General features: G+C 32.5%; 5 protein-coding genes and 1 long non-coding RNA gene across 6 annotated transcripts; 4 read left to right on the plus strand and 2 right to left on the minus strand.

The window, feature by feature from the left end:
- Positions 1–1452: 1452 nt before the first annotated feature.
- Positions 1453–4564, plus strand: LOC136061930 (uncharacterized). Its single transcript, XM_065760401.1, has 3 exons — positions 1453–1880; positions 2034–2170; positions 3778–4564. The coding sequence occupies exons 2-3, from the start codon at positions 2078–2080 to the stop codon at positions 4432–4434; spliced, it is 750 nt and encodes a 249-aa protein (XP_065616473.1). The 5' UTR covers positions 1453–1880; positions 2034–2077; the 3' UTR covers positions 4435–4564.
- Positions 4565–4587: 23 nt separating this feature from the next.
- LOC111994993 (uncharacterized) lies at positions 4588–7977 on the plus strand. The gene is made up of 9 exons (XM_065776778.1): positions 4588–4599; positions 4638–4868; positions 5299–5670; positions 5757–5818; positions 5938–6033; positions 6137–6227; positions 6983–7084; positions 7245–7294; positions 7549–7977. The coding sequence occupies exons 1-9, from the start codon at positions 4588–4590 to the stop codon at positions 7571–7573; spliced, it is 1041 nt and encodes a 346-aa protein (XP_065632850.1). The 3' UTR covers positions 7574–7977.
- Positions 7978–10495: 2518 nt separating this feature from the next.
- LOC112002569 (uncharacterized) lies at positions 10496–12712 on the plus strand. Its single transcript, XM_065776824.1, has 4 exons — positions 10496–10584; positions 11030–11162; positions 11942–12045; positions 12178–12712. The coding sequence occupies exons 1-4, from the start codon at positions 10496–10498 to the stop codon at positions 12710–12712; spliced, it is 861 nt and encodes a 286-aa protein (XP_065632896.1).
- A 5209-nt stretch (positions 12713–17921) lies between these two features.
- Positions 17922–19834, plus strand: LOC136064493 (uncharacterized). Its single transcript, XM_065766300.1, has 2 exons — positions 17922–18391; positions 19569–19834. Exons 1-2 carry the CDS (start codon positions 18036–18038, stop codon positions 19720–19722), a joined length of 510 nt encoding a protein of 169 aa, XP_065622372.1. The 5' UTR covers positions 17922–18035; the 3' UTR covers positions 19723–19834.
- Positions 19835–20535: 701 nt separating this feature from the next.
- Positions 20536–23830, minus strand: LOC136062013 (uncharacterized). The gene is made up of 2 exons (XR_010623857.1): positions 22015–23830; positions 20536–21681 (listed from the first exon to the last, which is right to left on the minus strand). It is a non-coding gene; the product is annotated as an uncharacterized LOC136062013 (long non-coding RNA).
- A 1684-nt stretch (positions 23831–25514) lies between these two features.
- LOC111994982 (pentatricopeptide repeat-containing protein At1g55630) lies at positions 25515–27385 on the minus strand. Its single transcript, XM_065760433.1, has one exon. It carries the CDS (start codon positions 27289–27291, stop codon positions 25672–25674), a length of 1620 nt encoding a protein of 539 aa, XP_065616505.1. The 5' UTR covers positions 27292–27385; the 3' UTR covers positions 25515–25671.
- Positions 27386–27756: the final 371 nt, after the last annotated feature.

A 27756-nucleotide genomic window follows, 5' to 3' on the forward strand; every position in this document is an offset into this window, starting at 1 on the left:
AATATATGTAATATTTTAACTATTTTAGAAATTCTTCTTTTTGCTTTTCCTATGTTAAAATGAATGGAAATATATAAAAATAAAAATAAGGAATTTAAGGCTTGTGCTATTAACAAAACGCATGGTGGAATCGTCATGTCAAATATAAATCTCAGTCACTAAACACATTTAAACAAATTGTGTATTAATCATGTTCATATATATATTTTTCTTAATTTATAACACTTGTACATTAAATAAAAAAAATGCATCGTGTCTTTTTTTGTAAAATACAAAGAAAAAATATATCGAAACCCATAACTCCAAAAAGAATTAATCACGCGTTTAAATGGAAGAAAATTTAAAAAAAAAAAATTAAAAGAAAAGAAAAAGAAGAGATGGTTGGAAGTTTGTGTAGCCATGATCTATCAGAAAAGCTTGTCTAAGAGGCAAATCTTTGCATGTGATTAGGACCTAATATTGTCCCCACTTCTGATTAAGTTATTCTACTCCACTGTGAAACACTTCAAAAACCCTATGAGCTATTAGTATGATGAATTGAGCTTGAAATCTTTGAGTTTTTGTTACACCCCAATTATTTTCTTGTAAAATAAGCTTAAGCTTGTTCACAGATTATTTGATTAACTAATTTCTTTTTCATATATTGTAAAAAAAATGACTAAATTTTTTACCCTATCATAAATCTATAAATTTTTATTATGAATAGATTGTTTATATTATCAATAAACTATAAATAATAATTTGATATCATATATAATTCTATTTACAAAATGTATACAATCTAATTTCAAATATATATAACTATTTTTTTAGAAAATCTAGAAAATTGTACATATAAAATATATAATTACACATGGTTAAATTGAATCTTATATTCACAAGCTTGTTTACAAACACATTATTATATTTAAACTTGTGTCATTTAATAGTCAAGTCTAATCTTAAGCTTGAGTATAGCTTGTTTGCAAAACAAAGGAACAAAAACAAATTTTTATCCAAATTAAGCTCAAATTATTTATAAACAATTTGGTTCATTTATTATCCTTTAATTTAAGAAAAGCACACACTTCCACATCTAATTTTATAATATGTTGGTGTATGACTATGAGTAATGAAACTTTTTTTTCAATTTTTATTTACATGGATCCACATTTTTTGATTGATCACTTCTGATCGCACAAATCAAAAGATTACAGAATTAATTAGAAAAATGAATGTGCTCGTGATATTGTTGCTAAGCGGCTACCATAATGATTCCATCACATGTAGCGTTCTGGCAAGACCCATCTTGTTAACATGGTCCATCCACGTGGGTACGCACCCACCATTGGACACAAAAACCATAAATAAATAAACAAATAAAGATTCACATCCAAAGAAAAAGAAAAAAAAAAAAAAAAAGCAACCAAATAAACAAAACTTTCTTATTCGGCAGAACCACACCCATGTACTCATATTGCAGCCGGGACCCACCAACTAATAGTAACCACACACGTGTCACCACATTAATTAAAATCCCAGATATTACAAACAACCACTGGACCCGACCCTTCATCGTGGACCCATATCTTTCACAGAGAATCAACTGTGCAACGTGGCGGCAGTAGGACCCAGATGCAAAAAAAAAGCGGTTGTGAGTAACCGCACCATAGCCACGTCACCTCACTCCCTTAAGAACAAGTTTGGTTGGTCACTCTTTCTTTGTCTCTCCATTTTGCTCACTTCTCAGTTCTCACAAACCAAAACACCACAGTCTGGTAACTGTAACCTTCAAAACCAAAACCCCAAAATAAACAGCCAAACACATCGTTAATACACAATGAGTTTGAAGTAACTAACTTTTCAACTGTTAAAAGACCTTGGAATCTCTATCTGTGACTGTGAGTACTCTTTCCATTTTTTTTTTTTCCTTTGTAAAATTCATGAAACAGTTGAAGTTTATTGTTGTAAGGTACAATCTAGAAAATATTTTGGTCCCACTTTTTTTTTTTTTTTGGGGTCTAAATTTTCTTTTGGTGGTTATTATTGGACAGGGGGTTTTGTTAGAGTAGTTTGAGTGTAGAGAGTAATTGGGGAAATGGCAACTGATATGGATCATCATTATCATCATAGCTATTGTGGCAATGAATGGTCACAAACTGAGGTACCATTAGAGGGCCAACAATCTCAGGTACACTCTAAAATTACTATTTCAATAGCTTAAAAAAAAAGATTGAATAAAAGGTAAAGTGATTAAGGTCAAAGATAGAGTTGCTTTCTGTGATGGTGAAATAAATATATGAATGATTGATGAAGTATTCAATTAAGCTGTTTGTACTATTTGAAGTAGTTTTGGAAAGGCTTAAAATTTGGTCAAATTTGGATTTCATACTTTATAGTTAAACAGCTGCAATTTAATTTGACTGAGAAGCAATGAACATAGTGTCCTACACCTTCCTCTCACATAAATGGTGGATCCCACATGTGAGAAGGAGGTGTAATACACATGGTTTACCGAATAATTTCTCATCAATGGGAGTGTGATTTCGTCCATTATTTGGGGGGAGTGTCATTTTGTGAAACCTTAAGAAAGGTTGGTGTAATATATCCATATGATTACCTATAAAGAAATTCTTTATGTGATAGACAAAGTGTTGACATTGTACATTAAAAGGCTAGAACATGATCTCTTCTCTGTTTCTAGAAAGGGAGACCATTTCAAGGTTCTGATTTTAAATGAAGTTGTACACCTTTAGATTTGTGATGTACAATTGAAACATGAACTAGATTTTTTTCAAATGGAAAGGATCCTTTTCCTAAAATGCAAATGTGACTTGGAATAGCTTTAACAAAAAATAGAAGGATGAAATTATTACCTTTTTAATATTTGAAGAACAAAAACTAAAACTTTCACAATTTTTTTTGAAGCACTGGCTGACTTGGTTAAGTTATCTACTATTTCGGAATGATATTAGCGAGTATATTGTTCTGATGTGAGGCTATTCTGTTTTTGGAGATTTTAAAGCTTGAGAAGTGAGTTTTAATAAATGTTTTGTGAAAATAGATTGATTGTATTTTATGTGGACATCTAAATATTCTTTAGAGTAATGGTAAGGGTGAAACAATGTTTATTACAATTTTGTTGAAACTGCAGTGACTTTTACGTGGTGGTACAAATTAATTTGTGGAATGCAGGATTGTGTGATGCACATGGCATGACAATGTAGCAGCCATGTCAGTTTGTAACTTAGATGTAACCTGTAAGAATTTAACAATGCTGCAGGCATAACAAATTTCACTTTCTTGTTGAGGTGGTAGATTGTGATTTGTAATATATCATTTTCACACAGGAGTCCCAATAACATCAATTTTACTTCATACCAATCATGGGCTGCCACCTTAGCAGTTGTGAAATTGGTTGTGGGCTTAGACTTATTGGTAAGCAAAATTTGTAAGAACTATAGCAATTTTCTACTCTTCAAGAGTCTACTTGGTTTCCAAATTATCTAAGGAAAATGAAAATAAAAATAATTGGAGCATTATAATTGTTGTGATCTAGATATAGTTCAATTGACTTTTGTATTTGACATTTAAACATACACTGATTCTTCTTCTTTTTCCCACTTTTCTTTTTCTCTAGCCTTTTTAAGTCCAAAGGCTCAAGTGGGGAATTTTGGATGGTCCTAAATCTTGAAATTAAATGTGCTAAGATGGTTTTCTTATGCTTTACTGGGTTCTATGTTGACATTTCTGCTGTATGGCTTTGTTATTACATCTAAATTTTACTTGGGCAAGCAGGTTGTTTCCATCTCTGACATTCTGGATCATGGTTCAATATCTTTTGGAAGATTTGCTGTTGAATCACTTGCTTGGGAAAAGCGGTCAGTGTTCTCCCACAACAGACGTCAGGAGGAGCTGGAGAAGTTTAAGGCCCCTGGATTTGTTGCTCAAAAGAAGGCATACTTTGAAGAATATTACAAAAAAGTTAGAGCTATGAAGGCATTACAAGCAGAACAGCAACAGACAACACAGCCTGATTCTTGCCTGGTGGCAATGAGCACCATCACACAAGTGGAAAATGCTGACTTCATGAAAGAGGAAAAGAAGCCTATCATTGTCAGTGAAAGACAGGTCTTAGAGAATGACGCAACTAGAGACATTCTGGATAGTTCAAAAGGTGCTTCCAAAGAAGAATTAGGTTGCTGTGGTAATGACAATGACAAAACTAGCCTGACAGATGAAACCAGTGTGTCCTTATCTGCCATTGAACTCCAACATTTTGTAAAAGAGGCTTCCTCCACTTCATCAGTCAGTAAGAGCTCAGAAACTGCCCAGCATGACTGCTCTGTCTCTGACAGAGCCAAGCATGATGCCAACAAGCAAAAGAAACAATCATCCAGTCTAAATGCTAAGGTAAAATGTTGGATTTCTAATTTGTGTCTCATTTCCCCTTAACCAATGATATAAAAATCTGTGAAAAGATTCTCACTTTTCTTGAGGACTATTTACTAATAATCCTTTCAAGTGGATAGTTTGCTGAAGTAATCTATAGAGCTCAGGATGGCATAACTTATTAACACTGACTTTAGAGGCCAACAAATTTTTTTTATGAATTGCAAAGTGAAACTCTGCCAAAAAAAAAAAAAAAAAATTCTTAGTCCAAAGAAGAATTAGGTTGCTGTGGTAATGACAATGACAAAACTAGCCTGACAGATGAAACCAGTGTGTCCTTATCTGCCATTGAACTCCAACATTTTGTAAAAGAGGCTTCCTCCACTTCATCAGTCAGTAAGAGCTCAGAAACTGCCCAGCATGACTGCTCTGTCTCTGACAGAGCCAAGCATGATGCCAACAAGCAAAAGAAACAATCATCCAGTCTAAATGCTAAGGTAAAATGTTGGATTTCTAATTTGTGTCTCATTTCCTCTTAACCAATGATATAAAAATCTGTGAAAAGAATCTCACTTTGCTTGAGGACTATTTACTAATAATCCTTTCAAGTGGATAGTTTGCTGAAGTAATCTATAGAGCTCAGGATGGCATAACTTATTAACACTGACTTTAGAGGCCAACAAATTTTTTTTATGAATTGCAAGGTGAAACTCTGCCAAAAAAAAAAAAATTCTTAGTGTGTTTAGACCTGATTACTAAATAGCTGTTATACTGCTGTATGCATTATCTTGTTAATTGGAACTCTCTTGCTGTATCAAGTTATGGCCCCATTTATATTTTGATTGCACTTGTGGTTAGTTGCCAAAGTTTGCTAATGTGCAACAGATAGGTGATTTTCTGTTACTCAGTTTTAAGTTGTTCTACCAGGTGACGGTTGCTTCTGCTGAAAACAGAACACATTCGAACTACAGAATTACCAAAGGTGCTGTTAAGCTATCTGAGAAGCCGAAAGTGTCTATTAATGATAAAATTGCTGGCAAGAAAGATAACGGTCTTGTTTCAAGCAAAAGAAGTACACCTAAGATTGCAAAAGACATTAGTTCCAACAATGTTTACTCAAATAGACAAAATACGGAAATACGCCCCAATGCCACTGTTCTGCGCACTTCATTGGTGAGGGCTAGCTCAGTGACATCTTCACCCATTAGTATAGTTAGTCAGGTGAAGGCAATTTCAACTTCCAAAGGGTCAGTAGACAAATTGCCAACGAAGTTGCCACTTCATGAACGATCCACCCAGGTAGACTATCATGGTTGTATTCATATTGAATTTTAGTTCCTCTGCTGATGGCTTTTCTTGCTGGTTGCATGCAACTATATATGCAGAGCACTACAAAGGAGGCTTCTGTTACTGGTGGTTTGAGAAAGAAAGCTCTGGATAACAGGAGGTCTGGTTTCACCAATTAGAATGCTTCTCTCTCTCTCTCTCTCAACAACCCCCTTTCCCCCCAAACCCCTCTCCCTCCCCTCACTCCCTCACTAATCTGAATTGTTTGTTCATTTTTAGGAGCTGTGATGGAGTTGGTAGAAAGCCTTTAGAGCCTAGTGGCTGCCAAATTACAGCCAATGGCGGAGTATCTGAGAACCAGAGACCGAAAATAATGTAATGTGCTATATCCATTTACATTTGTTTTCCTCAGATACTGTCACCACCATTTTTTTTTTCTTTGCTTATGTGATATTCTAATGGTTTGGAAATACAAAAGGTCTATGAACCTTCGTGCTCAGAATAATGTAAATCAAAATTATGGAGTTGAAGCTGAGCGAAAGAGTAATGTCAAAGGGCTGCAGAAAGAGGTAATTCCTGCTGGATATGATTCAGTTAAGCATGCATACATTTGTGTATGTCGGTTTCTGCATTTTAAAGATGTGATCGTTTTAACTAGGTTCCTCTAGGAAGCTTGGACCATTGGACTTAGAATTATCCTAATCTCAGCTTCCATTAGCTTGAACACATTGAAGTGGTCAAAAGATCTTGCATACACTAGGAATCTCAGGATCATAGAGAACTTAGGTTGTAAGGATTTTATTTACAAAATTAATTCATGAAGCATCATTTTAAAGTATTTATTATAGGTTCATGACATCTCTAATTTTTTCTAGGCTACTACCTATTATAGGATCTCCAATTTGGAGAAGATGGGTAAGTTAATTTCTTATCTATCTTTACTTAGAGATTTGGTATTACTGACAGTATGTTACACCTGGATCACAAATGTGGCCTACCAAGACATTAATACAATGACAATGAAACGTTGTGCTGGTTCTTGCTAGAATTTTAGGCTTGTTACTTGAAGAGATTTATGGCGCGGACGATGAAATGTAGTTTTATGATTGACGAGGTTCAATCATATTGTTTAATAATACTCCAGTTTAATTGTAAATCTATAAGCTTAATGCCTAAGACATGACTGATTTATGAAACTATGTTTTTGTTATGTTTAGTTTGAAGAGGCATGCATTCTGGTAATGAGCATTCTTCTGTTTGTTATATATAGAGGAATTTTCAGTGTTGGATGCTCAGATCATGCTTGCATTTTGTATGTGCGCAGGGAGACGAGAAAAGTAATGCTGGGCTTGGGAAAGATCCAAAATATGCATCATCTACCTTGTTCACCATTCACAAGGCTCCAAATCCAAAACCAGTTCCAAAGGTCATATTTCTATTCTTTCTGCTAAGGGTTAGGAAATTACTGCAGAATATTAGGACATAATTTTATTCCTTATCCATTCTATCTTATTTTATTCTCTTTTATTAATTGGAATAAAAAATCATGAAATTGTGTCATATAACAATTTGATCAACATTTCCAGATTGCATCATCAGAATCTGCAGATCTGACCCATGCAAGAAGAGAACCAAGGTACGATATGCTCTATGTTACTCTTCAATTACTATCCCCCTACTAATTCTTAAACATGAAGTATATACTTGTTTAAATTTGAGCATTTTATGAACAATTGATCATGAGTAAGATTTACCTTGGATTAACACGCCCAAATTCGCCTAGGCTTTTATGTTACCTCATTGACTTCTGGTTTTTTATTGTCCTCCAATTCATTTCTGACCAGTTAGCATGTGCATTGTGATTGTGACTTGTACTTGATTGCAATGCAGACCGAAGATGCCAAGTTGGCGGTGAAATTGAAACTCAAGGGGATTCGTGAATTATCATAGCCCAGGAATCTGAGGCTGTCACTTGTCATACTCATCACATTTGCAATCGAAGGTATCTGCACCGGATTTTATGAATTCAGGGAAAAAGTTTCAAGCTGGCACGAATTATGGTCTCAAGAAATTGCAAGAAACCAGAAGGAAAACCTTAGAAGGGGTAATTCAAGCATATGAGATACATTTGTAGAAGCAGCTACAAAAAATTTAACATTTAGGGCTTAAAATATGTGACAGAAATTAATGATTGTATAAAAAGTTCATGCTTGTATGGATCATAAGGCTGTCATCAACTTCAGAAGATAGACCGAAAGTATGTCAAATCTTCTGCTAACATTTCAAATTGAATAAAAACATGATATCTTATGATGCTTATTAGTTGATTTTGTATATATACACAAAATATATTTGAGAAATATATATACACAAAATATATTAAATGCTTAGTAGTTGATTTTGTATAATATCTTACAAAATAATATTAAGGTAACATAAGTATGCATGCATGCTACTAAATTGGAATATAGTAAAAGATAAAAATTAACCAAGAGTCGCGTAATTTAATGGCATTGTTTAGTCATTTTCATGTGGAGAACATGAAAATAAAATTAAAGTTATCAATTCCATTCCATTCTAGTGAAAAAATTATGTGCTAATTAATCAATCAGTAAGAATCAACCAAATTCCATCTCAACCTAAATTCCTACCCCATTTTAGTCTATTCCACCTGTTTAGGTCCATTTCACTCAATTTTCGATAAATGTTGATATGGGCCAATATGTGAACAAAATATTGACATTGTATGGGTACTTTTTATTAAATTATTAAATTTGAAATTTGAAATTTGATTTGATATTGTATATTGTCATGAAAATTTTGAGAAATTAATTTAATTCTTCTTAATTTTTCTTGATTTGATCTTTGAAATATAGTCCTATTAGACTCGACTATCGATTCATCCTAAATTAATGGAATCCTTGTTATCTTGTTATGTAACGAAATATTTTAAATTATCTTTTCATGTAATGGTGATGTTAAAAAAACATGTGAATAATTGGTTTTGATTTGATAGTTTGATATGATATAAAATTATGTGATATATATATATATATATATATAATAGTATACTCACGATTGTCATAAACTCTTTTGTGATATTTCACTTTTGGGAAAGAGGGATCAAAATCAAATCTTTTTATTTCATCGCAAGAGGAAACAATCCTAGAAAATATATAAAAGTATATATATTTATTTTTTTTAGAGGAATAAAAGTATGTTTACTTGAACAATTTGCTTTATAATACAAAATAAAACTTCCATCTCTTACCAAAAACATTTAATAGAATGAAAAATCCAATTGTACAATCAGCAAGACTAAATGAACAGTTAAAGTCTTTTAATTATCATGTTTAAGAGAAGTTTGAATGTTTTTTAGCAGTAGAATTTAAAACTTAATCATCGAGTCCCACTGCTAATTAACTCTTCTCTAGATTTTATCTAGTAACTACTCAACCTGTATGAGAATGGAAATTGCATGAGCTAAGAGTCTCATAGACCTTGATTTTGTTTTGTCTTGCCAAAGAATATAAGGACCCAAAACCCTACATAATCCTTAATTTTATTATTTTTTATTGGGAATATTACTGTATAATCCTTAATTATATACCTATTTAATTTTTCTCAGACAAAATAATATATCTATATTTATATCTATATACTATTCAAAAAAATATATATTTATATCTATATATATATGATCTTAATACGCTTAGAATCCAAATCACAATGATCTTTATAATAGGTAATTTTTATGCCACTTTTCCACGCAATATAGGACTTGACCTTACGTAGATCAAATTTTGCAAATATATATATATATATATATATATTTTTTTTTTTCACCTTGTTAAAACTTAGGAATCTCAATCTACATGAAAACAAATGGTGTGTCTTTTTTTGGTTAGATCAAATTTTGCAAATATATATATATATATATATATATTTTTTTTTTTCACCTTGTTAAAACTTAGGAATCTCAATCTACATGAAAACAAATGGTGTGTCTTTTTTTGGGCAGTATGGTGAATGACACAACGAAGATACTTTACCGTACACATTGTGATTGTACCGCATTTCAATGTTAGAATTAGATTATAAGTATAATTCATGTATCAAAAAGATTATAAGTATAATCCTATTGAATCAATTCTAAATCAAAATTCCAAAGTCAGTGGTCTTCTTCAGTTTCTTCTTCTTCAACAAAGAGAAGTTGACTTTATATATATATATATATTCCGAATATTTTATTGACTTGTATGTATTTGTTACTGAATTGTATACACTGTATAGTATACTCATGATTTTCCTAAACATTTTTCCAAAATTTTTTTGGAAAGGGGATTAAAATCAAAATCTTTTCTTCATGAGAGGAAACAATCCCAGAAAATAATAAACTAATATTTTCTTGAACATTGTGCTTTATAATTCAAAATAAAACTTAAGCAAACATTTTGCTTGATATGTTAGAATCCAAATTACAATAAACTTGTAAGATCACATGGTGATTTATGCCAATTTTTCACACAATATAAGAATCGACCTTACTAGGTCAAATATTACAAATATTTTTTCAAAATATTTGCATGATCATATTATTTGTCAAAACGTAGGAATAATGATATGGTGAAGATACTTTACCATGGACATTATCACATTACCGCATTACAAATGTGAGAATTAGATTATAAATATAATTCTCATGAATCCATCCTTAATCACAATTCCAAAGCCAAAATCCATTTCATTGGTGGTCTTTCCTTCTTCTTATTCTTCTTCTTCAACCAAGAGAGACCAAAAATCTTCTTCATTCCTTTGTTTGAGTGAGTGAAGAGAAATGGGGAAATCAATGCTGCTCCGAGTGTATTATGCAGCCCTTCTAGTCCTATTGACAGAAGTGTCAAGGTGGAGAAAAGCCTCTAAGTGGTAAATAATTCTACTTAATCTTCCTATTTGTTTTTTTTTTTATTATTCATAAAACTTCACTATTATGATTCAAAATCTTAAACATGCATTTTAATATTTTATAACCTTTTATCCATTAAAAAAAAAAAAATTCATTCTTAAACATGAATGGAATATGCTACTCTTATATATTCTTTCTACTTTTATGAAAAGGGTAGGGACGAGACTAGTTGTAGTAACCCTCGTACCCATTGTATTGAGGATCCAATATACAAAGTAGAGCCTTAATGAGTTCACAAAGGTTTCCCAATTTTAATTTTATAAGCCCCATCAATATTTTTTGGCCTACCATTTGTGCCTTTTTTTTTATATAGCATTACATTTTTTTTTTAATAATCTTTTTGTCCATTCATTTCCTTCTCTTACTTGTCTTAAAAATAACACACTAATTATGCTTTTGTTGTAGCAAGCGTGCGATAGAGGAGGCTCAACTTCGTCTAGCTATTTTGAAGAAAAGGATGAATTCAATTATACGACAGTCTCGTGCTGATATTGCTCAGCTCCTACAGCTTGGCCAGCAAGAAAATGCCTTATCTAGGGTATGATTTCTTCTCATATATGTATAGTGACATTAATCACCAAGTTTTTGTTATTGGAATTATATGGTTGAAATTCTTTTCAAAATTAATTTCTTTATTAAAATTATGGTCCTTGCACAAACTCAAGATCTATAAGAGATGTTCATTCAACCTACCAAAATTATGAGACCGATCTGATCCAATCCAAAGTAACTTGACACCTTTGTTGGTTTTCATGAGTTGTGTTGGGTTGTGATTGTTTTTTTGAACATCAGGTTGGGTCAGGGTTTAGGCTAATAGTTTTTCTAACCCATTCATTCCAGAATATGTATATTAGTTTATATTATTGTTCTTATTCTAATTTTTAGTATGACTTATTTTGATATTTTGAGAATTATTTATTTAAAACTTTAGAATAAAATTTAGACATGTTAATATTTTTTTTAAAGCTTAACTATTTTATGAAAATCCAAATTTTTATAAGTCATTAAACATATAAATATAATGCACCCACTCAACCTGACCAATGTGGGTTGGTTTGGTTTCTACTCATATAATGAGTTGGAAAATTTTCAACCCTACAAGGTTAGATTGGGTTGAAAAAATCCTTCAACTCGACCTATGCACACTTCTAGACCTTCAATTTATAGTTTATTAACTATTATGAATTTCAAAAGCTAATCAGGGACAAAATTACCATTTAAGTATACTCTAAAATATTTGTACGTAGGTCAAGACTTTTTTCTTTGGAGGTTCGGGCTCATGAATGCTTTTTTCCCCCCTTTTAAAATTATATTTAGGTCAAGAAAGTCTTCAAGGATCAGAAAATATTGGCAGCATATGATGAAATTAATGATTGCTGTGAATGCATCCTCACCAATTTCTCCCATATTAGCCAACAGAGGTACATAACTTGGACTCAACTTTATTAAATTTCAAAGGTTTTCCTTCATGTGATCGACATTGATTAGTTTATTATTCATAGTTTCATAAACAATAATAAAATGTTGCTCTTAGTCCTAGTTGATATTTGCAGTGACATACGATCCTTGCCCATTGATGTTCGCCAAGCTTTGGCAAATTTGATATTTGCTGCGTCCAGGCTTGGTGAATTGCCAGAGCTACGTTTGTTCAGTCATTATTTCAAAGGGCGCTATGGTCGTAAATTTGAGACTGTCAATGTCCAATTAGGACATGGACATCTTGTGTCTTTCCAAATGAGGCAGAATCTAAACAAATATGTGGTACCTATTGATCAGATTGTCACATTGATGAGTGAAATAGCTGAAGAACACACATTTCATCCAAGCACTACTACTACTCCTTTAGCTAACAAAAGAGACATTCAATCATGCCCTTTCTCTTGGAATAGTGAGAGAAAGAAGACTCATAGCGGGGTCAAAAATCATCACCATTCATTTCATACTTCAAATCATGAAGTGCTAAAAGACAGCCCAGCTCAATTGACTCATGTCCATCCAAAGCTTCCCAACTATGAAGATGTGGAGGCCAAAATGAGGGCTATAAAGGAAGAGCATAGGCGATGTAATAATAGTTTCTCGAATTGTTGAATATTATGAAAGTACCAATAAATTTTATGTGACTGTCATCTGATATTTGATAATTTGTAGGATCGGTTTTAACACTTTTTCTTAGTAGGTTATGGTGGATGTCACTCCTTTCTGAGAATTTGTGCTCTTAACTCTTACGTAGTATTGCTCAATAAAGTTTGATTTTCTTCCCTCTCCTTTTTTAAAAAAAAATTATTTATTTTTAAGATCATTACTGTGCTAATGATTTTCTTGGTTCGATAAATATAAATGGATAGGAACAATTGATTTTCTATGGATGTTTAACTTGGATTGTTGAGTTGTCCTACCATTCACTAGAAATGTCGTGTCGATTTCATATTTAATCACTCTTGTGACCCAAAAGCATTGGATAGAATTTGACCAATAAGGCATCTATAAATTTATTTTTATTGCATTTTTACTTGGGTAACATCAAGGATTGGATAATTGAATGCTATGTATACCACAGGATTGGTGAATGAGAGACTGTATTTTTTGATGAATGAGACTGTATTTTTCCACACCAAAAGAGCACGGTTTACAGCATTGAGCAAGCATGCAATATAAGTGAAAAATTAGTCTTGATGCAAGTTCAAAAAGTGTTTCTATCATACATCATATAAATCCATTAAAATTTAAAACCTACAACTACATATAAATCCAATATTATACAGAGTGGAGCCTAAAGCTGCGAAGTAACCGTTATAGAAATAGCTGATCCTCGAAAACGATTGGAACCCGTTCCTTTCATCTAACATCTGCTTCCACTGCTGCTTCTGCGCCCACAGTGGCTGCTTCTTCTTCTGCTGCTGATCATACCCATTTAACTCTGCCTTTGGGTCAGGGATCTTAAAGCTATGCCAATCTATGTATTCTTGGTGCATCAAATGATACCCATAGAAAACGATCTTAAAACTCCGTTGCCTTGACCCAGACCCTGAACCTGAACCTGAACTTGACCCTCCTGATGAACATTGATGTTGCGAAATTGGGAATAAGGGGGCGGGTTTACTTTAGGGTTAGGGTTAGGAATTAGGATGAGAAGAGGAATCTAGGAAATCATCTCTAATTCCTTAAAAATTAAGATCACTTTTTCGGTAAAAAAAATCATCTCTAATTCCCTACAAAATAAAATCACCATTCCAGTTAGTTTTTCCAAACTCAACTCTCACATTTCTCCCATAATTTATTCACCCCTTGTTTTTACTTTTTTTTTTTAATCCTTTATCCTTACCTTATTCTCACGTTTTTTCCCCCCCAAATCTTCTCTTTTTTATTTTGAAAAAATAAAAACTTCTACTATAAAAAAAATGGCCACTATTCCATATCCTCAACTCTCCTATCTCTCCCATATTCCACTCACCCCACATTTTTATTTTTTACTTTTTTTTTTCTTTTATCAAGACTTATTTGTTTCTACCTTAAAAAAGAGAGATTTATCTGTTTCTTTTGTCCCTTTTTATTTTCAATAAAATATCCAGTTTTCTTACTCTAATCTTACGGTTATTTTTCTTTTTTCCAAATCTCTTCTAAAAAAAACTCCTACTATAAAATCACTACTATAACTTCTCATCCATATCCTTAAATTTAGGTACCACCATAATTTTTTTTTTTTCCTAAATGGCAAGCCAGTTGCCAAACAAAACAAAACATAAATAAATATTCTCTTCCCCTCAGCCCTGCTCCTGCATGGCATTTTATAATGAGTTCCAAGCAAGTATGCTACTATACAAATCTACTGGCACTTTAAGAATCTTATTGCTTATGGCTAATTGTTGTGACCATAAAAACCATACACACTAATTGGGACTGCCTCATTAAGGGATAACATAAATAATTTTAGAGAAAGAATCACCTTTACAACAATAATCACACTCAATGAATGAGAATACATAGTTGAGGCATCCATTAATTATCAACAAATTTGCTCATACGAGATCTGAAAATAAGACTAAGCTTCATGCTTACCACTTTCATTCAATGAAATACCAATATTTGGATCAATGAGGAAAGGAAACCTGCATGGATAATAAGAAGCTCTATAATTATAAATAGGCAAAATTTTGTGAATGTGAAGAAGCGAAAGAAGAAAGAAACCTTACCCTTTGCTCAAAGAATAAATGTCCAAAAATGACATGATGACCTAATACGCATAACAGATTGTTACAAAACAAGTTGAATTATGAAATCCGGTAGAGAATTACATATTATTGCTCTTTGCCACCGGATCTTCTAACCATTTCTCTATGTCGGAGAGCCTTTTGGACCGCCATTGAGTTCAAATTAGGAAACTAAATGACAAAAGAGCATCAATAAGAAAATAATTTCCAAGTTTTACAAACAAGGCTGAAAAATAAAGGACATAAAATAGTTAATCCACTAATATACTAGACATATTTTCTTCTCTAAAAAAAACTAAATCCAGCTATACAAGCCAGTTTTAACAAATTATCAAGATCTGCTTGAATGATCAAGTTTGGACAAAAACTTCCACTAGGTTGGGTTCAAATTACACCTAGTGTAATTTTAAATAATATTACACTGCTCAATATTTTTTTTAATAGAATACCAATTTTGATAAATTCACCGTTAGATTACATTATCTTCGTATATTCTCCATACTTCAAACTTCAAATGTTATACCTTGTTTTCAAACTTCAAAAAAACTAGGATTTGCAATGCTGTTTTGCCTCCATTAGGCCGCATTATCTTCATGGCTCATTGTTGATAGTATATGTTATATATTATATCGATAAGTGGGAGTCGATGATTGAAACCAATGGTAATTGTTTTTTTAGAATATTGCTACCATATGTGGTACATATGCTTGTTTATTTTAATGAAAATAAATATATAAAGTTATGAGATTTTGTATTTTGCTTCATTCGGCTTATAAGAAATTTCTTTGTTATGATTTTTTTTTGGTTACAGATACCATAGTACTTCAAAATTCATCAAATATATGTTATTTGCTCTATGTTGATTTTTTTTATCATTAGACCAAGATACTGATTGATTTTAGTGTTGGTAAGAATTGAACCCAGATTTCTTATTAGATAACAAAAACTTTATCAATTGAGATAACTAACACCTACTCCTTGTTATAATTTAAATAAAGTAGCTTAGGTATGTCATATGACATGCACAACGAAAATTTTTGTGAAAAATTGTATCAAAATCCGAATGAGCATTAGACATGCTATATTTAATTGAGAAAATGTTAAAAGAATATAGAAGAGCACCGCATTAGCTAGTAGTAACATATTTATTTTGATAATTCGATAGTTACAATAGAGGAGAGGGATTTGAATCCGGGATGTCATAAACACATTAGAATATGTCAACTAATTGAGCTACAAGATTCTTGGCTTGCCAATATTATGGATAATGACAATAAGCTAAAGGTGTTTATTATGGACAATGTTACTAATGTGAGAAGTACAAAGAAATATTTGTTTTAATTTAGTAGATTGTATTTTTATTGGTCAATTGTATTTTTGTCACTTCTTTTTGAGAATTTCTGCTCTTAACTCTTATGTAGTAATGCCCAATAAAGTTTGAATTTTCTTCTCTCTCCTTTTATTTATTTATTTACTTTTAATACCATTACTGTACTAATGATTTTCTTGGTTGCAATAAATATAAATGGATAGGACTATAGGAGTAATTGATTTTCTTTAGATCTATAACTAGGAATATTGTTCAGTTGTCCTACCAATTGCTAGAAATGTAGTGTGTCCATTTCATATTTGATCACTCTTGTGACCCAAAAGAATTGGATAGAATTTGACCAATAAGGCATCTTTAAATTTTTGTTTTCTACTTTTATTGCATTTTTGCTTAGGTAACATCGTGGATTAGATAATTGAATCCTATGTATACCACAAGATCGGTGAATGAGAGGCGGTATTTTTTGTCTCTTTTTGATGAAAGAGACTGTATTTTTCCACACCAAAAGAAGACGGTTTACAGCATTAAGCAATTTGCAATATAAGTTTAAAATTGGTCACGATGAAAGTTCAAGGAGTATTTCTAATTTTCTATCATTCATCGTATAAATCCATTAAGACCAACAAGTAGATAAAATTCTTAGCTAATAGAATAATTTGCAATTTTGTATAGATTTTATCCACACATTTGAAGCTGACATTCAAATTGTTCAGAGGAAGCATGCTCAATTCAGTCTCAATTATCTTATATTTTTAAATATAATAATGTAAAATCATATAACTGATTTTAACTAATTTGTCGAGAATTCATAATCAATCTCAAAATTTTGGAACTAAGGTTTTGTTGTTTGTTATTGTACTACAATGCAAAATCATAGATAACCTCAATTTTTTTGATCTTCCAAAACAAATTATCATAAGTATTTATGAATTTAATATCAAGATTTATTGTAGCTATCCACCTTAAAACTAGGGTAAATTTCAATTATTAACCCTAGATTAGTCTCAATTATTTTAAAATCATATAAATTAAACCCTAGATTTTTCGGGTTTGATTTGGGAGTTTTTAGGATTTAATTTGTGACATTCTTAATCTTTAAAATCTAATATGAAACTTTTTAAAATCTATTGAGTTTAATTGAAAACTTTACTAAAAAAATAAATAAAATAAAATATGATAAATTTACTAACAATTCTTTTTTTTCAAACAACCTTTATCAATTAAGGTGACAATAAATATGATTGATGTCACATTAATAATATAATAATAATAATTCAAATTTTCAATCACTTTTTTGTGTTATACTTTAAAAGTTTTTTTTTTTTTTTTTTGCGCCATAAAACCATTTCTCACTTTTACTTTTTTAATCTAAATATAAAATTTAATAATTATTAATAGAAATTTATTATGATTATATTTATATAAGGAATGATGTGTATCAAGCAAACACAATCAAACAATATACATTCAACCATATAAAGAAAGTACATGTACTAAAAATTCTAATTAATTGAAGTTTTAAATTGACTAAAAAAATATATATTGTCAACCGCCTTTAATTTTATAATATTATTAGAGATATTTTTTATATAAAAATAATATTATAGATTATAGATTTATCCTAATTTATTATAGATGGATTTATTAGGAAGACCATTTTGCAAAAACAATTTAAAATTTAAAATTAAAAAGTGAACTCTTTTTTTTAATTAACAGAAAAAGAGTTCATCGTGAGTCACGCCACTGATCTTGGGTCTTGCAGCTTGGTTATATAAGCTTGTGTATATGTTTATCAAAAAAAATTTGTCTATCTTTCCATGAAAACCCTAATTTGTCTTCAACCCTAATATTCTCTCCAGCCCTAACCATAACCATGAATCCCTTTGATGAAAACAAGCCTTATTGCCACTTAAATCAGTTAAATGTGCCTACGCTTCATGTGCCGAAAAACGAAGCCGCGAAAAACCCAGACCCTTTAACCCTCCCTGAAGATACAGAAATCTTGGAAGCCACGGAAGCTCTGGAGGTACCTGTGGAACCAGAGTTTGAGTTGTTGGCTGCCATGGATTCAGAGTCTGACAAGTACTTTTGTGGGGATTCAATGTCTGACTTGGAAAGTTATCATGCCCCCAAAAACGATGATATCATAGTGCCTCAAAATCCCAACATGAGTGGTGTTTGTGACATGTGCTTGAATAGGCTGCCTGAGAAAGGATACTGTAATTATGGGTAAGGGCTCAATCAAAGAGAAAATTGCAGTTTTCTCTCTGATTTAGAATGAGACACTTACATTAGTCAAAGTTCAAACTACTCCTATTTACATTGACTTTCCTCTTTTGGAGGACTAAAATAGCTTTAAAAATTTTGAATTTTCTATTTTACACTTCACTTTGTGTCGACATCTCAAAAACATAAAGAAAATCTGTGCAATTTTTCCCTATAAATGAAACATATTGATTATCGAGGTTGAGTTGAAAAAAGAAAAAGAAAAAGGAACTTCTTGTCAAGACCGATGGATTTAGAGATATTTCAATATAATGCTATAATTAATTGTTTGATTATTTTGATCTTCTCTGGTTCAATTTGTCAAATATTTTAGTCAGTCTATCCATTCTTAAATTTTTATTACGCATTATATGTATTCAAGTAGTTATTATGACTGATCAAGTAGAATAACTTTATTTTTATGTTTTCACAAATATTTCCAGCATTTAATTTTTCCTCGTTCTTTCTCTCTTGAACGCCAGTAATTTGCTATGTTAATGATGTTATTCCTCATTGTGTTTCTTCTTTTTCCATTATATTAATCACCATCTATATCTGTGTGATGGAATTTGATGTTGTTTCATTATTATTTGACCATAACTATTCACAGTCTAGACAATGATTCTGCCAAAAAGTATAGAAGACATTAAAAAAGACTCGCTAAGAAAAAGAAAATTGGAAATATAACTGGTAATTATGTTCTAAAAAAAACTTGGAACTTTCATTAGCTAGAGCTGCTAATATTGACTTTGACACTTGGATTGATTAATTAATCTACAACACAAGATAAACTTATTTACCATGTCTTTAAGGTGAACTTAAGGTAGCTTTATTCAGGGTAACTTCATCTAACTTCGATTTTATCTATAATTTTCTTGGTTTTGTGCTTGAGAATTGTACAGGTCATAATTTTTATGTCCAATTAAGATTTATTATATACAATTCTATCAATAATTTTTAATACATTAGTTGATAAATGAAGTCATGTGTATGTCTATGTGTATATACTATATATACATCGTCTTATTCCTCCTTAAGTGAAAGTCATTAATAATCATATAATTCTTTCTGATAGTTTTAGATTAGCAAAAATATATCATATATGTATACTTGACACTGAAACTTGATTATGTAAATGCAGTTTTGATAATCAAACATTTTGTAGCATTGAGTGCTGTGACAAACAGATTGTCGTTGACAGGATAATATCAACAGAAGCCAATTTAGCCAAGCTAGATCTTCGTGACGAGCCAAAACAAGTGAAGTTGTTTGGCGTTTGTTTAAAACACCCATAGATTGGCAGTAACCTAAGATTTGCTATGCAGTTTTGCCTACGCTAGGCATTATCTTCATGGCTCATTGTTGATAGTATATATTGTTTATAAGTGGAAGACAATGATTTGAATTTTTTTTTTTTTGAGAATGAATGCTGCGATCTTTTATTAAGAAATCCCAGCCAAATCAGCCTGATATGAAGCAAAAACATCCGATGGAACATCTTCCATCCATATTACACAATTTGGGATAGTAACAGTTAACTTCGCCAAATCATGCGCTACTTGGTTGCCCTCTCTCTTTGTATGAGAGTAAGACAATAAAGAAAAAGCTGAAATGAACCCATAGGCATCCTGTATCAATAGACCAAATGGAGCAAGTCCAACGTCCTTGGTTACTAATGCCTTAATCACCAAGAGCGAGTCTCCCTCAAGAACAGCTTCCGAGATGCCCACCTCCCTAGCAAACTCAAGGGCCCTTATGGCTGCCATGAGTACAATGAATTGAACTTAATGGTAGTAGTTTAGTAGAATAGAGTTACCATATGAGTACATATGCAGCTTTTTTCTTTTAATGAAAAATAAATATATAAACTTATGAGACTTTGTAACTTTTGGTTCATTCTATACGAATTTTATTTTTTATGATTTATTTATTTTTAGTAAATACTATAATATTTCAAACCTATGACGTCTACTTTATGATAATTGTTCATTATCATCAAGCTAAAATATCAATAGTTTTGGCATAGGTAAGAAATATTACCTATTTAGCTAATTGAAATTTGCTCTTTATTTTGATTAAATATAATAAATTAGGTATCTCATATGACATACACAATAAGAATTGTCAAAAAATTGTATTAAATTCTGTATGACTATAAGAAATGCTACATTTAATTGAGAACATGTTTGGGCAGTTCAAGCATTCCAACCCTGTAAAGCATTCCAAGAAGTCGACTATGCTCCCACAATATACACTTCTAGCCATTTCCCTTATATATATATAAATCAAATGGAAATAGGGGCACTACAGTCAACCTCACAAACTGTCCTTAAGACATCTAGAAGGCTGAGTTTACTAAAACAAAAGGACCTAGAAGATGAAAGGGAGATGAATTATAATCTCTCCTAACCCAACTGAAATTACAATTAAAAAAAACTCTCTGAGACTAAGGATGCCAATGACCCATTGCTGATACTTGTTCAAACAAAAATCTGATATCTTTGCCTCTTGACCTGTGAGAAAATAGAAGCTCCAGAAGACCATTTTCCACAGCTCTCTGACAACTCATTTCTAATCCTAATGGCATTAGCTATCAATTAAAGAAGGTAAAGCATTCCTTGTGCGCAGACCTCTCACAAATATATCAGAGAGTCTTAAGCATAGTATTGTAATTTGATATATAAGACAAGAAGACCATAACTACAATGTCTTGGTATAATATGAACCTTCTCATTGTAGAAAGAACAGATTAAAAATAGCAAGAAAAATCTTATATTGAAATGCAAAACTTGTTTGTGAATCCTCCCAATGCATGGTTCCATGTTCACTAATCATGATTCAAACATAGAAAAGCAAGTCTAAATCATCAATAAGCCGAACACGAGATTCAATTAAATTCCCATGATAAAGAACAACTGAGATTAATGCACACATCAATCACATGTTCAATAGAAAGTTCTACCAAAAATAAGGAGCAGATTCTTACAATTTGTAAAAATCAACAATATTTCCAATAATTTTCCTATTTTTCTTAATCTTCTTGATAGCCAAATTTTGCATAAAGATATATATAAATTAATGTGAAGAGAAATTAGGGTGCCAATATTAAGTTTTACGAAACAAAACAAAAGAAAAGTGAGAACATTCTTAGCATCTATATCTAATGTAAAATTCCCATTGCGATCCCAAACTATCAACCTCCTATCATCAGAAGACAATGCCAACAGAATTTCATGATCAGGATCCCATTCTTCCTGTAAGAAAAAAAATCCTGATTAAGGCATTTCAAACAATCTGGTTTTATCAAATTTATCTCAAAGCGAAATGATAAAGAGCACAACTTAGTATGGGAGATATCACAGGAAATTGCAATTAAGCATTACTGGGAGCAGGATAGCCAGAATTCAAAAATAAAAATAAAAATAAATAAATGCCTGCCTTTTTGTGCCTGTCAGATACATAAGAAACAGCTAAAACAATACAGAATATTAGAAGAGAAGATGGGGGGAAAAAAAAAACAACATATGAATCAGAATCCAAAATAGCTCAACTAATTTAAAAAGTGACTTTTTTTTATGACAAGGAACCTCTTCAAGGCAGGCCACTTCATGTACCCAATCCTGTCGAGTAAACCCCAAATACACCACCCCGCCTGCAAGAATTGTGTATCAGGAAATTTAAAGAGTGACTATATTCTATATATGTTAAAAAGTCCTTCAACAACAACAATTTAAACTTATGCACTTTATGTAAACCCAAAACATACAGACACATAGACAAATTAACATAGAGTTGAGACTAGCAAGCAACACTAAGTATTCTATAAGAGGGATGGACTTGATTGTACCTACAAATTCACAATGCAATGAGTCAATCATTGCTTTATTAATGATTGTAAAAAATTGATTGACAAAGAAAATTTACTTGTACAAAGTTGCAGCTTGGTGCAAAGCATCAGAATTTAGTTATTGAAAATAGACTAACTTGCTAGACCTAAGCACCAACGGAATTTTACACATTATCTATTCAAAACATACGAAAACCTAAGTCCACTTCTACTGTTACCTTTATTGGAAAGGTTTAATGCAACTTTACCATTGCTTATGCTTCAACAATTCCCTTAGCCTCCATCACCATTCTCCCCTTGGCCTAATTGATTAGGTTAAGGATATGAACTGAGCACAAAACAACAAACAAGTACTCTTTAGTAGCAGGGTTTTTACAGTTTTGTTTAATAACAAAGTACTTAGTTATAAACCATATAGCAGATTTGTGGAAAGAACTTACCTTCTGCAGATTCTAGAATACACATGGAAGTAGGATATTTCTGGTATAAGGAAGAACTTTGATTCAAAAACCTTGGAAAATGAGAACTAATACTCAAGAAACACCCATAGCTGTAAAATGAATATTAAAACCTGGAAGTGACTTTTAATTTGAAAGATGGTTAATTCCCGGGTGTCCATTAGCCATAGGATCTCCAAATTGCTTGTAATGCTACTTTTGAAGTAATATAATGATCTTAAGGGAAAAAAGAGCATTGCATAAGAAATACATGAATTATGTGGTTCAACTTTTGCGCTACACTCACGAGTCAAAGATGGCAAGAATTATTTGACAATGATAAGATAATGATAATACAATGTCTGGCCTCTCCCCCCCTCTTAGAGTGTCACCCCTGTTATACTCAAATTTGGATATCACAGATGTAATACTAGTTCTCAGAAACAATACCCTTTTCCATGCTAAATTGGTTACAAAAGGTGTCTAGTATATTTAAGTTGGATGATGCTGTCTAGTGTCTACTCCACCATGCAAAAGGCCTGGACAAACATTCAGGCTTATACAAACAAGTCAAGCTGAATTCCATGCAGCCTGGCAACAAATGTACAAGAACAGAAGGTCCCAGCAGGGCCAGTACCAGAAAATGTTGCAGCAGGAGACATCCCAGCAGACTGGCAAACCCTTCTACCGATTGATGGGAGCAAAAATCACAAAGACAATAGAGGATGAATAGCATATATAGCAAAAGATAGAGATGGAAGCCTAATGTTCGAAGGATGCCACACCAAATGGGTACAAACCCACCAGCATATAAGATAGATAGCTGCAAGAGAAGCCATTCACTAAGCATGGACCAGAGGAATCCAAAAAAGACAGTGCTGACTCAATGCAGCCACACATTGGCTGCACCAGAAAAGATAAGAACAGCACCTTTCTGCTCAGTTCTACTGGAAGACATGGACACATGGAGAAATTAGGGTTTTGCTTTTGGCTGTAGGATTATAAAGGATGGCATACTGGCAGTGGTTTCCAGCTGGGCTGCCCAAGCCTCAGCTTTTTTTGTAAATCACTTAGAGCCCAGTGTTTAAATTCTTTTCCTATTGTGGTATTAAAAATCCAAAAAAAAAAAAAAAAAAAAGAAATTCTGAGTTTCATGCTTCAGCCTACTCTCAGAACCCTACATGCTCTCCTCAATAGTTGTTGCCCTGTCATGCAGAAACCTTGACAAGAATCAGTGCCAGCTGAACCTATAGGCCATTTAGGCCACCACCTAAGGCCCCCACTTGTAAGAGGGCCCCCAATAGTACTAATATAATATATAATGTTGTAAAAATAAATAAAAAAATAAAAAAGTAAGGCCCGCCCAAAAGATTTTAGACCTGCCCAAATTATTTAAGCCCTTAATTGAAAATTGAGAAGAAACAAGTTATTTCTAACCGTTTCTCACAAAGCAAAAAGGCAGAAAGGACATGAAGTCCAATCAAATCACCAAATCTTTAGCTTTCTCAGAAAAAAAATCACCACATCCAAGTATCTTCTGGATCAAACCTTTGTACCACATTTCATTAAGAAAACCCATGTTTTTTACTTGAAATGTAGAGAGGGAGAGAAAGAGAGACACTGGTTTTCTCAATATACAAATAACAAAATGCAAAACAAAAGATAACAAAAAGTAGAAAAAAGAACGAATAGACAAGTAACAAAAGGCAGAAAAAAGAAAGAAAAAAAAAAAAACACTCACTCTCTCCATCTTGATTCTAAAAAAAAAAAAAAACTCTTTTTAGTTGGCTTACTTATCAATTGGTGTTGGCAATAGATTTGGTGTGTTCACAGATCTTCATTTCAGGTTCGTTTTTTTGTTTTCTCTTCAGTCTTCCCTTTGCCTCTTTGGTCTTCTTCATGGTTTGTTGTTGGGTTTTTATTCTCCATTTTTACTTAACTTTTGTTGTACTCTTTAGTCTTTACTCTTTTTTGTTTTTACTCTAAAATTTTGATTTCTTTAGTATTCTCTAGAAGACTATGGAATGGACCACTTAAAGCATTGATCCTAGTCCTACACATTTTTTAAAGCTTTCGCCTAGGGCCCCCAAATTCGTTGAGGGCCCAGCCGGCCCTGACAAGAATTAATAACAAATACCTGTGAATATTTTTCTTTTTACAGTCAGATGATAGTTTCATCAATTGAACTAGCTTTATAATGCTCACCCAGGATTTCAGGGATACACCATGAGCAGGAGCCCAGAGTCCATGTAACTAAGAGAAATCCATTAGACAAACACATACATAAGTGCCAGGACATGAACACTATTAGCAGCTTGTTTATGTCTCTAATTCTGAAAGAAATGCAGCATAATTCATAATCTTATGACATAAGAAGTAAATATCTTCTTAAAATGATAAATTCAGTGAGCAAATTGCATAAATTTAATCATGAAGTTCTGCCCCTTGTCTTTTCTAGTTGATCGTGAAGGTGTGACATAATAATTTCACTAAGAATATCCCACTCAGTTGTGGTGTTTATAAAGATTGGTAGTAGAATCAATGATATTAAAAATTTAACAAAAGGCATCAAATTTGAAATAAATACCAACAATAAATAAGCAAGCTCCAGGTCTCATAATATCAATCATTTGTAATAGTAATTGAGAAGTCAATTAACAGTATGGTTGAACAACATAATGTTCTGAAGGTAGAACTTGCCACTACAATTTATATGCAGAAACAAATTGATAATTTGTCTTTTTTTCAGTTTGTGTAGGTGTCCTGAAAATAAAATCATTTAACTCAAAAGAACAGTATATAGTTATCATCAAAAATGAAACCTCAAGCTCAATATAACTCAATTAAAAAAATTGAAGCTTACATGAAACAAACTTAGAGGAGAAGAACTTCATTACTTGTTCAATTAAAGTGAGAAATAAAATCCACTGGAAATGCTCTAATGTGTTAGCTTACAGAACTCATCCAGTTTCTGAACTTGGCTGTAAACTCAAACTAGAGAAGCTGCTCTTTAAGTCTCTGGCCAAGTCTTCCCTGCCTGCATTATTTAGATGACGCAAAACCCTCATATACACTGCAAAGTTTGGTCTGAGACCCTTTTTAATCATTTCCAAAAGAATATTTCGTGCAATGACCACATTTCCTTTCTTCTGATGAAGGCTTGCAAGCAAGCTGTAATTTAGATTGCTTGAGAACCTATGCTTAACACTTGAATCAACCACATAATTATATGCTTCCTCATATTTCAGTAAACTGAAATAACCCTTGATAAAAGCAGCATGTGTGCTACGACGAGGTTCAATGCCATTTGACACCATCCTGTCAAGAAACTGGGAAGCAAGATCGGGCTTTCCAAGTCTAAATGAGTAACAAATAAATATCTCAAAGGTTAATGCATCAGGAAGCCAATCCCTTCCTTGTATTTCTTCCAGTACCTGACTAGCTTCAACAGTTTTATCATTCTTGCATAAACTACTAAGTAAATAATTGTAACCAATGACAATTCGATCACAACAACCCCTTAGCCTCATCTCATCAAGCACTTCTCTAGCTCCTTCAAAATTGCATCTTCGACACTTCTCCCTAACCAAAACATTGTAATAAACTGCCTTCCTCTCTGTTATTTCCATCACAAATTCTGCCATTTCAAAGGAACCCAAAGAGACAAACGTCTCAATCAATGAGTAAATCCCAGAGTTCCGGCATGACCCCCCAACTTCCTTCAACACCTCTACCACTCTTCTTACAGAGAGCATAATGGATTCCTTGTTTGAAACCAAAACAGGTAGGAACCCAAATGCCTTCTTGTTCAGACAAATTTTTCTATTCCTTAACTCATTCAGAATACAAAGCATGGCCTTCTGGTCATCCAACCAACCACAATTATCAATAACCATACTACAAATATCGGAATTGCAGTAAAGATCCAGCCGCGAACCCCTAATCCAATTAAAGAAACGCAATGCGGACACTCTTTCGAAATTCAAAACCCGAAAAACCTCAGTAATTGAATCAATAGATAATGTTACATTCATAGAATCCAACTTAGACTCCAGATCATTTTCATCCCTCATAACCAAGCCAATAATTTCGGAAACTTGCTTTCGAGTAGGTTTTGGCCTAATCCCATCAACACCCATTTTTCCAAATTTAACATTTTTAATAGAATTCATCTCACTCAACCCAGCTGAACCCGATGACACATCCTTAGAAGACACCGAAAACCAACGAATGCATCTATTAACACAAGGTTTAACCAAACCTAGATTAAAAAACTGATGTCTATACTCATTATTGTTACAGCTATAGAAATGTAAATTTTGTGAAGATTGAGGAATTGGGCTGGTTATAGCAGAAAATAAGGATGACCCAGACGAGGAAATGAGTGGATACAGAGAACTAGAAGTGGGGTTTGTGTGAAAATGAAAATGATTGGAAATGAAGAAAATTTCTGTAGAGGAATTGGGTGGGACGAGGGTTTTAGGAGAGAGAAATGGGTGTGGGGAGTGAGAGAAGAGAGAGTAAACAGAGCAAGAGCTTGAGAAGTACCTGAGCTTCTTGTAAAGGCTTGGGATTTCCATGGTGGATTCTATGGTCTCAGAGTCAGAGCACACATTACTGACTGAGCTCACACACAGAACAAAGGCTAGCTGAGCGGCGAGTGTTCAAGCTGATTTTGCTGAGAGAGAAATTTTTTTGACATTATTATTATTATTATCATTTTGGGTTGGGCTAGTAGAACTTTCTATGTGGGCTGTATGGGCAAATGGGGCTGGAATTGAAATACATATATGATGGGCTTCTTCACAAAAAAAATGGTGTGGGCAAGTGAAGCCATGGTGCTATTTGGAAAATTTCAAATTACGGATTATGGTTTGGTGGAGATTCCACGCAAGTTTTTATAAATAATTTGATAGTTATACTTTGATAAAATAAATAAATAAATTGATAGTTATACTAGAGGAGGAGAGATTTGAACTCGTCTCTATTTGTTATTTGTATTAGAATTATATGGTTAAATAATTGAATTTATAATATCTTAATAG

The sequence above is a fragment of the Quercus suber genome, unplaced genomic scaffold (genome assembly GCF_002906115.3).
Source record: "Quercus suber isolate HL8 unplaced genomic scaffold, Cork oak 2.0 scaffold_2, whole genome shotgun sequence".
NCBI lineage: Eukaryota > Viridiplantae > Streptophyta > Magnoliopsida > Fagales > Fagaceae > Quercus > Quercus suber.